Source organism: Ranitomeya variabilis, chromosome 5 (genome assembly GCF_051348905.1).
Source record: "Ranitomeya variabilis isolate aRanVar5 chromosome 5, aRanVar5.hap1, whole genome shotgun sequence".
NCBI classification, from domain to species: domain Eukaryota; kingdom Metazoa; phylum Chordata; class Amphibia; order Anura; family Dendrobatidae; genus Ranitomeya; species Ranitomeya variabilis.
Genome location: NC_135236.1, coordinates 155,922,675 through 155,936,189, shown reverse-complemented (window position 1 = coordinate 155,936,189; position 13,515 = coordinate 155,922,675). Strand labels below are relative to the sequence as shown.

Here is a 13,515-nt window from a genome sequence, read left to right as displayed (position 1 = left end):
AAAAAATTGCGCCTTTTTCCGATACCAGTGGCGTCTCCATTTTTTGTGATCTGGGGATGGGTGAGGGCTTATTTTTTGTGTGCCGAGCTGATGTTTTTAATTATACCATTTTGGTGCAGATACGTTCTTTTGATTGCCCGTTATTGCATTTTAAAGCAATATCGCAGTGACCAAAAAAAGTTTCAAATTTTTTACTCACTGCGCCGTTTGGCGATCAGGTTAATACTTTTTTTATTGCTAGATCGGGCGATTCTGAACACGGCGATACCAAATATGTGTATGTTTGATTTTTTTTATTGTTTTATTTTGAATGGGGCGAAAGGGGGGTGATTTAAACTTTGATATATTTTTTTATTTTTTTCATATTTTTTAAAACATTTTTTTTAAACTTTTGCCATGCTTCAATAGTCTTCATGGGAGGCTAGAAGCTGGCACAACTCGATCGGCTCAGCTACATAGGAGTGAAGCTCAGATCGCTCCTATGTAGCTGAATTCTTGCATTGCTATGAGCGCCGTCCACAGGGTGGCACTCATAGCATTCCAGCATCAACAACTATAGAGGTCTCAAGGAGACCTCTGTTTGTTATGCCGACGCATCGCAGACCACCGATCACGTGACGGGGGTCAGCGATGCACGCATTTCCGGCCCCATGGCCGGAAGTGGTAGTTAAATGCCACTGTCAGAGTTTGACAGTGGCATTTAACTAGCTAATAGCGGCGGGTGAATCGCAATTCCACCCGCCGCTATTGCTGGCACATGTCAGCTGTTCAAAACAGCTGACATGTCCCGGCTTTGATGCGGGCTCACCGCCGGAGCCCACATCAAAGCAGGGGATCTGACCTCGGATGTAGTATCCCGTCCGATGTCAGAAAGGCGTTAAAGTGTCGGGAGCAGTCTATGACCACTCCTGGTACTTAGTACCGTGTGTCAGCTCACTCCCTGTGACTGCGGGCGAAAGCTCAAAAGTAATATTCCATCCATGGTCAAATAGGCCCAGGGCACATGGACTGAATATTAAGTCCGATGTCAGAAAGGGGTTAATGAGTTAGGTGTACCTTACAGCAATGGTCCCTCCATTAAGCCTGGTGTGTAGGATGCCAATCTTAATTAATTGGCCTATAGATGTTTTATAATCAGATTTTATAATTGCATTTATTTAGTTAATGCTCAGTTTAGAGATGTAATTGAGTGACGTGGAACTCTAAACTGACTCCACATGTGAGGACCCCTTCTTAGAATGTGAATACAATGTCATTTTGTGGGAAGGAGTTAATCAAGTGTCCACATTCTAACAACCTTGAATGTAGGGCAAATAGATGAGGACACTAATTTAAACTAATACCTGACATACCAAAGCATTTTTTCCAGCCAACATAAGTAGTAGAGTTAAAAAGTGCATGTTTTATAACACATAAAAACAACAGCACAGTTTTGGATAAAATCTTTGGTCATTACTAAGTCGCATTTGAACGTCAAGAAGCCTTTATTGAAATCACAGCTCTTAAAAGGTGGTGAATGCTAACACTTGATAAGGAGTACTCCTCTGTCAGGAGGCACAATTTTCTTTGAATATGAGACCAGCCATTATATTCTCTTTTGAAATAACCATTAAACTATATTGTACCCACTAGTGCATTTCAAAACAATTTCCTCACTCAGCACCAATTATGCTTCGGTCTAACCTTCCTAGTTTAAGAGTAGAAGTTTTCAGAGAAATTGTATGATCTCTGTTATACCTGAGCACAAAATGAACTGTGGTGGACTGTGGAGGCTGTAATCTTACCTTACAGTATTCTTTAGTGCATTCTTAAAAGAGTATTCTCAATATATTAAATTGCTTTAGATAGACAACATAAAATTAAGCAAGTTTGCAACTGACTTGCTTTTTCTATTTGCTGTATTTGTCTTGCAATGAGAGCAATTAATCTTATATAGTGTACAGCTAATTTTCATGGAGCTCAGTCATCAATGCTGGCCCAGACTTTGCCTAAGTGTGCCCAGTTGTTACATTCCTTGAGAGGGGAAAAGTCCTAAAATACCAGTCACTTCTATCCAGCCCATCGATTTCTGTGCAGAAGCTATCTGCTGACATCCCTCCTTCTCCCTCTAAGCTCCTGATTAGCTGCTGATACAAATCTTGTAAAATCACCAGCCCCCATCATTGCCTGCTTATTACCAATCACAGCTCTCAGGGAGCCATGTGCTTGTCAAAATTCCCTTGTTATCTCTATATATCAGCGCCACTGATAGTAAAACTATAACTCAGCACATGTCCTGCAGTAACACATTCAACTTATACTACAGCTCTACTACTCAATAGAACTGTCACTTAAGGAGGAGAGCTCTCCTTGCCAGAAACCAGGAAGTAAGGAGACTGCAAAGCAGTGAGCTTCTCAAGAGACAATGAAGAATAACCCTTTAAGAGTTCATCCAGCAAATGCAACTGTTAGACCAATAAATGATTACAAATCTTAAAAAATACAACATAGATGCTAATAGCTACAGCAAGCCTTACGACATAATTTGGTGTGCTTCAAGAAACCTGCATTTATAAAGTGCTGATCATTAGAACACTTCAACAAGGATTAAAAGGCCTTAAAAAACACACAAGTAAAATATTTTTCTTGTCTAGCATGTGCTCAACATTTAAAGGGAAACTTCATGTATTAGCATACCCTATTTAATATTACAGTATGGCTGAATTTAATCTGTTCCTGGCTGCAAGCAGAAACAGATGGAAAGCTGAGCTGTGTACAAATGACAAACTGTGCTGCAAAGTGTCAACCAAGACATATTCAGTATAATGCCCCCATAGGAGAGCAACAGTTTCACATCTTTTATAAAGAGTAGTCCTGTTTCTGCTGTTCTATATGTGACACTGGCTATGTGAATAGGAGAGTGAGATTGGTTGAGACTTACTTATAGTAGGAGATGTTGGAGCCGGTTCTCATCCAATATGTCTTTCCCTGAAGAGCTTCTTTCACTGAATATAGAACAGGTTGCATACCTGTGTGAACAAAAGCAAAATTATTATCATACTTCAGAGTCTTACAGAAGTGGAGGAATACGAGAGCATTGAAGTTGGCTCATACAAGGGGCCTTTTGTAAAGAAGAAAGAATTGTAGAGTTAAGCTAGTGGTGAGCCAACGTGCTGGGATAAGGTGGTACCCAAGCACGCTCGTGTGCTAATAGAGTGTCTTCATCATGCTTGAATGCTATGTTTGGGTCCCCGAGGCTGCATGTCCTTTGGTTGTTCAACGGCAGCAATCCCTGCATGTGTTGTGGCTGTAATATGTATAAAAAAAATGCCAAAAATGCTGCAAAAACACAATGTGTAAACATAGCCTGATTCTTGGACAATGTAAGTGACACATCCCTGGAATCAGGGTCTCGGCCTCTACATTATGCTGCTCTCAGATTAAATAGGAAAAACCCAATGACCGATTCAGTTTGATACCAACACCATTGTGTGCTATGGATACCGAGGAGTGTTTGGGGGGAATTTTTAATAGATGCTTAGAGAATACCTATTTTAGGTATACGTTATCAATTCACATTCTGTGAGGGTTTGACATCATGTACCATCAGGATCCGTAAAAATGCCAACCCCACAGCCCCATTTGGTCTTCTTCTTGGTGTGGTTGTGGTTGGTTTTGCCATTCAGCTCCTTCACTTGAATGGACCACATTGCAGTACTAGGCACAGCTATAGTACCATGCGCTCACTGGCTGGACCCTTCAGTTCACCGACAAACGGACCCCAGGGTCTGGACACCCACTGCTCATAGAATTGCTATTTTTATCCATGTAAAGTAGTAATTGTTTAGATTGTTGCCAATACATGTACGGTATGAAACACAATATCTCTCCATAGTTCCTTTTTGCATGAACTTTCCTTTATATAGTTCTCTTGCTTATTAGCTTCGACGTTAATTCTCTCGGGAATATTACATTTTCCCTCATACTCACAAGTCACTCCTAATTATAAATAATTAGACCTGATCATAATTCTACAAATTTTTTGTAAACACGGAATGTGCTTTGATAATTTGTCTTATTAATGAGAGGAGGAACATTGTTTTTTGCATTACAAATAGGCAGGACGGTGACTTGTTGTTTTCCTTTTGAGTTTCATCAAGAAATATTGTCTCATATGTATTTATTCTGTATGATCTCATCTCGCTCTGTTGTTGCTTTTAATTAGTTTGCTCGTTGTTATTTGAAAGTGTTTCTTCTTATTTGGGAGAGATAAAGAATGAGCAGATAAGAAAGTATATTCCCTGAAAAACTGGAATCATTTTCAAATCAGCCTTTTCCTTCATTATATTAATTGACTTTTCTTTGTACGATAACTCCTGGGGTGGGCTCTCACAAAGACTTTTGAAGGTTTTACCTGTGGATTTTTGCAATTAAAATCTGCAATAGATTACAATATCAGGCAAGTGTAAGATATTTTAACAAATCAACATGCTGTGGATTTCCTTTACATGGAAATCTATAAGATTCTGCAGCAGAATCCACAAGACACATGCGAAGTTTGCTGCAGATGTAAGTGTGCACTAGAAAAATCTGCCGTGTGTGGACCTCATCTAAGACTAGTGTTACACAAGCAGTTTCTTAAAACTTAAAAAAAAGGAAAAACTGATGCCTCTCTCATATAGGCCGGGATCACACATGTGAGAAACATGGCCGAAACGCAAATGTGAACGTAGCCAAACATGGCCGAGTCTCGCATGTTAATACCCGGCACTGCCGCCGGCTTTCGGGAGCGTAGCATGCGGCTGCATGTATTGCTATGCGGCCGAACGCTCCGCTCCTGAGTGCTGGCGGCAGTGACTGGTATTAACATGCGAGACTCGGCCATGTTTGGCTACGTTCACATTTGCGTTGTTGGGCGCAGCGTTGTAGACGCATGCGTCATGCGCCCCTATCTTTAACATGGGGGGCGCATGGACATGCACCGGTATGCGTTGTACTGCGTTTTACGACGCATGCGTCATATAGATGCACAAGACAGGGCGCAGGGGACGCTACTTGTAGCGTTTTCCCTGCGCCGAAAGTCCCGATCTGTAGGATCTTATGACAACGCATGCGTCACAAAATGCTGCGTTGTGTACATGCGTTGTTGGTTGCATCGTGTCGTGTCGCCGACGCTGCGCCCAACAACGCAAATGTGAACGTAGCCTTTCTCGCATGTGTGCATCCACTAATGCAAGAGTAATTTCAGCCTACAGTGTTAATTGGAAAAATGTACCATGAAAAATATTTGATTTTTTTTGCCATTGTTTTGTAATTTTTGTCCCTTTTTCAGCCCATGGCCTCTCCATAATGTTATGAGTATGAAGTTTTTAACTTGAAAAAAATCTAAACACAAATTTTCCAAATAAGATACCACCCATAGAATTTGTGGCATGAATTATACCACCCAAAAAAAAACTATGGAATTAATTTGCTTCATTAAAAAGTTACATATTCACACTAGCCATACTTGTTCAAAACTGTGCCTATCTCTTTGTGTTGGTATAGTGAGGTCAGACCCCAAACAGGCAGCCTCATTTTATATATAGCATATAATGCAATGCAACTTAGTACAGAATAACGTGATGTAATTCCAATCACTCGGCCATGGTCAAGTGTCTCCCTCCGAACATAATGAAGAAAAACATGTTATATAAGCACACATCATTACCTATTTATAGTCACGGATGTAGCTAATAAGCTTGCAATACAATTGGAACATAGCCTAGATATTTATGAAACATAGAGAAAACTTAAATTCTTAACGCAAAAACAACAGATGGCTAAAGCCTAGAAGATTCTCAGAGATAGTAGATTGGAAACCAAGGTCATAAGGTACTAAATGAAACAAATTAAGCTTTGAGATTTAACAGCAGAACAGGTAACGCCGTTATAATATGATATATTGAGATTATGGGTATAAAATTATTATGTGCGAAGCGATGAGTGCAGTATATTAAATTTCAGTCAATATGACAAAAACTATAGCATACACAGAACACATATTTGCTATCAGAGAAACAGTCCTCCCATTAAAGTTTTCATCTTAAAATTTTGCAATCAACATATTGTATAGCACTGGGTACTTACAATTTCTGATTATGCCTTTCTATCCAGTTAATGCTTCTCTTTTTCATTAGGCCTATGACATGACATGATTAAAAACTGACTAGCTGAATCCTTCTAAGCTCTTTGTAGAAACAGGAGGTTAACCCCTTCCTGACATCCGACGTACTATCCCGTCGAGGTGGGGTGGGCCCGTATGACCGCCGATGGGATAGTACGTCCAGCGCGATCGGTGGCGCTCACGGGGGGAGCGCGGCCGATCGCGGCCGGGTGTCAGCTGCCTATCGCAGCTGACATCCGGCACTATGTGCCAGGAGCGGTCACGGACCGCTCCCGGCACATTAACCCCCGGCACACCGCGATCAAACATGATCGCGATGTGCCGGCGGTGCAGGGAAGCATCGCGCAGGGAGGGGGCTCCCTGCGGGCTTCCCTGAGCCCCCCGCAGCAACGCGATGTGATCGCGTTGCTGCGAGGGTCTTACCTCCCTCCCTGCCTGCTCCAGACCCGGATCCAAGATGGCCGCGGATCCGGGTCCTGCAGGGAGGGAGGTGGCTTCACAGAAGCCTGCTCAGAGCAGGCACTGTGAAGCAGCCTGCACTTCTCGCAGATCGGTGATCTGTCAGACTGCTATGCAAACTGGCAGATCACCGATCTGTATTGTCCCCCCCTGGGGCAAAGTAAAAAAGTAAAAAAAAAAAATTCCAAATGTGTAAAAAAAAAAAATATATTCCAAAATAATGAAAAAAAAAAATATATATTCCCATAAATACATTTCTTTATCTAAATAATAAAAAAAAAACAATAAAAGTACACATATTTAATATCGCCGCGTCCGTAACGACCCGACCTATAAAACTGGCCCACTAGTTAACCCCTTCAGTAAACACCGTAAGAAAAAAAAAAAAAAAACGAGGCAAAAAACAAAGCTTTATTATCATACCGCCGAACAAAAAGTGGAATAACACGCGATCAAAAAGACAGATATAAATAATCATGGAACCGCTGAAAGCGTCATCTTGTCCCGCAAATAACGAGCCGCCATACAGCATGATCAGCAAAAAAATAAAAAAGTTATAGTCCTGAGAATAAAGTGATGCAAAAATAATTATTTTTTCCATAAAATAGTTTTTATCGTATAAAAGCGCCAAAACATAAAAAAATAAAATAAATGAGGTATCGCTGTAATCGTACTGACCCGAAGAATAAAACTGCTTTATCAATTTTACCAAACGCGGAACAGTATAAACGCCTCTCCCAAAAGAAATTCATGAATAGCTGGTTTTTGGTCATTCTGCCTCACAAAAATCGGAATAAAAAGCGATCAAAAAATGTGACGTGCCCAAAAAGTTACCAATAAAAACGTCAACTCGTCCCACAAAAAACAAGACCTCACATGACTCTGTGGACCAAAATATGGAAAATTTATAGCTCTCAAAATGTGGTAACGCAAAAAATATTTTTTGCAATAAAAAGCGTCTTCCAGTGTGTGACGGCTGCCAATCATAAAAATCCGCTAAAAACTCGCTATAAAAGTAAATCAAACCCCCCTTCATCACCCCCTTAGTTAGGGAAAAATAAAAAAAATGTATTTATTTCCATTTTCCCATTAGGGTTAGGGTTAGGGCTAGGGTTGGGGCTAGGGTTAAGGCTACAGTTAGGGTTGGGGCTAAAGTTAGGGTTAGGGTTGGGGCTAAAGTTACGGTTAGGGTTTAGATTACATTTACGGTTGGGAATAGGGTTGGGATTAGGGTTAGGGGTGTGTCAGGGTTAGAGGTGTGGTTAGGGTTACTGTTGGGATTAGGGTTAGGGGTGTGCTTGGATTAGGGTTTCAGTTATAATTGGGGGGTTTCCACTGTTTCGGCACATCAGGGGCTCTCCAAACGCGACATGGCGTCCGATCTCAATTCCAGCCAATTCTGCGTTGAAAAAGTAAAACAGTGCTCCTTCCCTTCCGAGCTCTCCCGTGTGCCCAAACAGGGGTTTACCCCAACATATGGTGTATCAGCGTACTCAGGACAAATAGGACAACAACCTTTGGGGTCCAATTTCTCCTCTTACCCCTGGGAAAATACAAAACTGGGGGCTAAAAAATAATTTTTGTGGGAAAAAAAAAGATTTTTTATTTTCACGGCTCTGCGTTATAAACTGTAGTGAAACACTTGGGGGTTCAAAGTTCTTACAACACATCTAGATAAGATCCTTGGGGGGTCTAGTTTCCAAAATGGGGTCACTTGTGCGGGGCTTCTACTGTTTAGGTACATTAGGGGCTCTGCAAACGCAATGTGATGCCTGCAGACCATTCCATCTAAGTCTGCATTCCAAATGGCGCTCCTTCCCTTCCGAGCCCTCCCATGCATCCAAATGGTGGTTCCCCCCACATATGGGGTATCAGCGCACTCAGGACAAATTGGACAACAACTTTTGGGGTCCAATTTCTCCTGTTACCCTCGGGAAAATACAAAACTGGGGGTTGAAAAATAATTTTTGTGGGAAAAAAGTTTTGTTTTATTTTTACGGCTCTGCATTATAAACTTCTGTGAAGCCCTTGGTGGGTCAAAGCGCTCAAAACACATCTAGATAAGTTCCTTAGGGGGTCTACTTTCCAACATGGTGTCACTTGTGGGGGGTTTCTACTGTTTAGGTACATTAGGGGCTCTGCAAACGCAATGTGACGCCTGCAGACCATTCCATCTAAGTCTGCATTCCAAATGGCGCTCCTTCACTTCCGAGCCCTTCCATGCATCCAAACGGTGGTTCCCCCCCACATATGGGGTATCAGCGCACTCAGGACAAATTGGACAACAAAGTTTGGGGTCCAATTTCTCCTGTTACCCTCGGGAAAATACAAAACTGGGGGCTGAAAAATAATTTTTGTGGGAAAAAATTTTTGTTTTATTTTTACGGCTCTGCATTATTAACTTCTGTGAAGCCCTTGGTGGGTCAAAGTGCTCAAAACACATCTAGATAAGTTCCTTAGGGGGTCTACTTTCCAAAATGGTGTCACTTGTTGGGGGTTTCAATGTTTAGGCACATCAGTGGCTCTCCAAACGCAACATGGCGTCCCATCTCAATTCCTGTCAATTTTGCATTGAAAAGTCAAACGGTGCTACTTCCCTTCCGAGCTCTCCCATGCGCCCAAACAGTGGTTTACCCCCACATATGGGGTATCAGCGTACTCAGGACAAATTGTACAACAACTTTTGGGGTCCAATTTCTTCTCTTACCCTTGGGAAAATATAAAATTGGGGGTGAAAAGATAATTTTTGTGAAAAAATGATTTTTTATTTTTACGGTTCTGCATTATAAACTTCTGTGAAGCACTTGGTGGGTCAAAGTGCTCACCACACCTCTAGATAAGTTCCTTAGGGGGTCTACTTTCCAAAATGGTGTCACTTGTGGGGGGTTTCAATGTTTACGCACATCAGGGGCTCTACAAACGCAACATGACGTCCCATCTCAATTCCTGTCAATTTTGCATTGAAAAGTCAAACGGCGCTCCTTCCCTTCCGAGGTCTCCCATGCGCCCAAACAGTGGTTTATCCCCACATATGGGGTATCAGCGTACTCAGGACAAATTGTACAACAACTTTTGGGGTCCAATTTCTTCTCTTACCCTTGGAAAAATAAAAAATTGGGGGCGAAAAATAATTTTTGTGAAAAAATATGATTTTTTATTTTTTACGGTTCTGCATTATAAACTTCTGTGAAGCACTTGGTGGGTCAAAGTGCTCACCACACCTCTAGATAAGTTCCTTAGGGGGTCTACTTTCCAAAATGGTGTCACTTGTGGGGGGTTTCAATGTTTAGGCACATCAGGGGCTCCCCAAACGCAACATGGCGTCCCATCTCAATTCCAGTCAATTTTGCATTGAAAAGTCAAATGGCGCTCCTTCGCTTCCGAGCTCTGTCATGCGCCCAAACAGTGGTTTACCCCCACATATGGGGTATCGGCGTACTCAGGACAAATTGTACAACAACTTTTGGGGTCCATTTTCTCCTGTTACCCTTGGTAAAATAAAACAAATTGGAGCTGAAGTAAATTTTTTGTGAAAAAAAGTTAAATGTTCATTTTTATTTAAACATTCCAAAAATTCCTGTGAAGCACCAGAAGGGTTAATAAACTTCTTGAATGTGGTTTTGAGCACCTTGAGGGGTGCAGTTTTTAGAATGGTGTCACACTTGGGTATTTTCTATCATATAGACCCCTCAAAATGACTTCAAATGAGATGTGGTCCCTAAAAAAAAATGGTGTTGTAAAAATGAGAAATTGCTGGTCAATTTTTAACCCTTATAACTCCCTAACAAAAAAAAATTTTGGTTCCAAAATTGTGCTGATGTAAAGTAGACATGTGGGAAATGTTACTTATTAAGTATTTTGTGTGACATATCTCTGTGATTTAAGGGCATAAAAATTCAAAGTTGGAAAATTGCAAAATTTTCTAAATTTTCGCCAAATTTCCATTTTTTTTGCAAATAAACGCAGGTAATATCAAAGAAATTTTACCACTATCATGAAGTACAATATGTCACGAGAAAACAATTTCAGAATCGCCAAGATCCGTTGAAGCGTTCCAGAGTTATAACCTCATAAAGGGACAGTGGTCAGAATTGTAAAAATTGGCCCGGTCATTAACGTGCAAACCACCCTTGGGGGTGAAGGGGTTAATATTCCCTGGATGAGTCATCTGACTTTTCAACTCCTGACTCAGCTTCTCCTCCCCTCAGTCAGGCACTTTAGCAATGATTACTCATACATGAAAAATTGACCTCCTGTTTCTACATAGAGCTTAGAAGGATTCAGCTAGTCAATTTTTAATCACATGATGTCATAGAACTAATGGAAAAGAGAACAATTATCTGGGTAGAAAGGCAAAATGATCAACTGTAAGTACACAGTGCTGTATAATATGATGACTGCAATATATTAAGAGGATAAAAACCTTGATGGGAGGAGGAGGGCTTCTCTAATTGCCATCCTGTCTAATTTTGTGGACTGAACAGGGTAGTCTAATGTGTTATGTTCTATGTCTACAGGATCCTTTATGTATACATCAGAAACATTGATGACAGGTGAATACAGCTTGGTTCTGTATTCATAGATATATCTGAAAATGTGGACAAATATGTGAAACTGTTTCATCACATGTAACTAAAAGAGCCTATATCCTGTATATGCAGATAAAAGTTGTCATGAAATCTTAACCACTATGACAGATATTGTAGCCCCTAAGAGGGCATCTCATCCACTGTAATGTGTGTATATATATATATCTATAATATAACGCTGGGAGCGTCACTCTGTCCGAAGCCTCTATAGACTGCGCAAGCGCCGGCGCAGTCTGGACCGCACAGAGCGACGCTCCCAGGAGATCGCAGTATGCGTAAGCGCTGAACGCACACCGCGATCTCCACCGGACAAGCAGGAACGAGCCAGGAGGCGGAGGGTGAGTATACTTACCTGACCCGTTCCACCGACGCGCTTCCGGGCCGTGACTGTCCCCCTGCTTCCGGAATCGGCGCCTGCGCAGTCCGCGCTTTCCGGCGCCATTTTCTTGAAGACACATTGCAGTGTCTTCAAGAAAATGGCGCCGGAAAGCGCGGACTGCGCAGGTGCCGACTCCGGGAGCAGGACCAAGAAAATGGCCGCACCCAGCACAGCCGCCGCGCCCAGCACAGCCACGCACAGCCACGCACAGCCGCCGCACCCAGCACAGCCGACCATAGCCGCCCACAGCCACGCACAGCCACCGCACCCAGCACAGCTGCCCACAGCCACCCATAGCCACGCACAGCCGCCGCACCCAGCACAGCCGACCACAGCCACGCACAGCCGCCGCACCCAGCACAGCCGCCCACAGCCACGCACAGCCGCCCACAGCCACGCACAGCCGCCGCACCCAGCACAGCCGACCACAGCCGCCGCACCCAGCACAGCCGCCCACAGCTACGCACAGCCGCACCCAGCACAGCCGACCACAGCCACGCACAGCCGCCGCACCCAGCACAGCCGCCCACAGCCACGTACAGCCACCCATAGCCACGCACAGCCGCCGCACCCAGCACAGCCGACCACAGCCGCCGCACCCAGCACAGCCGCCCACAGCCACGCACAGCCCACAGCCACGCACAGCCGCCGCACCCAGCACAGCCGCCGCACCCAGCACAGCCATGCACAGCCGCCACAGCCACGCACAGCCGCCGCACCCAGCACAGCCTCCCACAGCCGCCCACAGCCACGGACAGCCGCCGCACCCAGCACAGCCGCCGCACCCAGCACAGCCGCCCACAGCCACGCACAGCCACGCACAGCCGCCGCACCCAGCACAGCCACGCACAGCCGCCGCACCCAGCACAGCCGCCCACAGCCACGCACAACTGCCGCACCCAGCACAGCCACCCACAGCCGCCGCACCCAGCACATCCGCCGCACCCATCACAGCCGCCGCACCCAGCACAGCCGCCACAGCCACGCACAGCCTCCGCACCCAGCACAGCCACGCACAGCCGCCCACAGCCACGCACAGCCGCCTACAGCCACAGAGAGCCGCCGCACCCAGCACAGCCACCGCACCCAGCACAGCCGCCGCACCCAGCACAGCCGCCCACAGCCACGCACAGCCGCCGCACCCAGCACAGCCTCCCACAGCCACGCACAGCCGCCTACAGCCACGCACAGCCGCCACACCCAGCACAGCCGCTGCACCCAGCACAGCCACCGCACCCAGCACAGCCGTCCACAGCTGCCGCACCCAGCACAGCCGCCCGCACCCAGCACAGCCACGTCACATACAGCCGCCCGCACTCAGCACAGCCACATACAGCCGCCCGCACTCAGCACAGCCGCCCGCACTCAGCACAGCCGCCCGCACCCAGCACAGCCGCCACAGCCACGCACAGCCTCCGCACCCAGCACAGCCACGCACAGCCGCCCACAGCCACGCACAGCCGCCTACAGCCACGGACAGCCGCCGCACCCAGCACAGCCACCGCACCCAGCACAGCCGCCGCACCCAGCACAGCCGCCCACAGCCACGCACAGCCGCCGCACCCAGCACAGCCTCCCACAGCCACGCACAGCCGCCTACAGCCACGCACAGCCGCCGCACCCAGCACAGCCGCTGCACCCAGCACAGCCGCCCGCACCCAGCACAGCCACGTCACATACAGCCGCCCGCACTCAGCACAGCCACATACAGCCGCCCGCACTCAGCACAGCCGCCCGCACTCAGCACAGCCGCCCGCACTCAGCACAGCCGCCCGCACTCAGCACAGCCGCCCGCACTCAGCACAGCCGCCCGCACTCAGCACAGCCGCCCGCACTCAGCACAGCCGCCCGCACTGATGGGGGCGCAGGATGGAGCAGCACGTGATAGGATGGGGGCGCAGGATGGGAGCACATGACAGGATGGGGATGAGGATGGAGCAGCA

General features: G+C 45.7%; 1 protein-coding gene across 1 annotated transcript in view; it reads right to left on the bottom strand.

Annotated features, from left to right (window-relative positions):
- AGBL1 (AGBL carboxypeptidase 1) overlaps nucleotides 1–13,515 on the bottom strand; it is a 797,337-nt gene that overhangs the window by 562,598 nt on the left and 221,224 nt on the right. Inside the window, exon 15 of the mRNA XM_077262682.1 lies at nucleotides 2,921–3,008. Coding sequence (XP_077118797.1) covers nucleotides 2,921–3,008 — 88 coding nt within the window. The remainder of the gene's footprint in view (nucleotides 1–2,920; nucleotides 3,009–13,515) is intronic.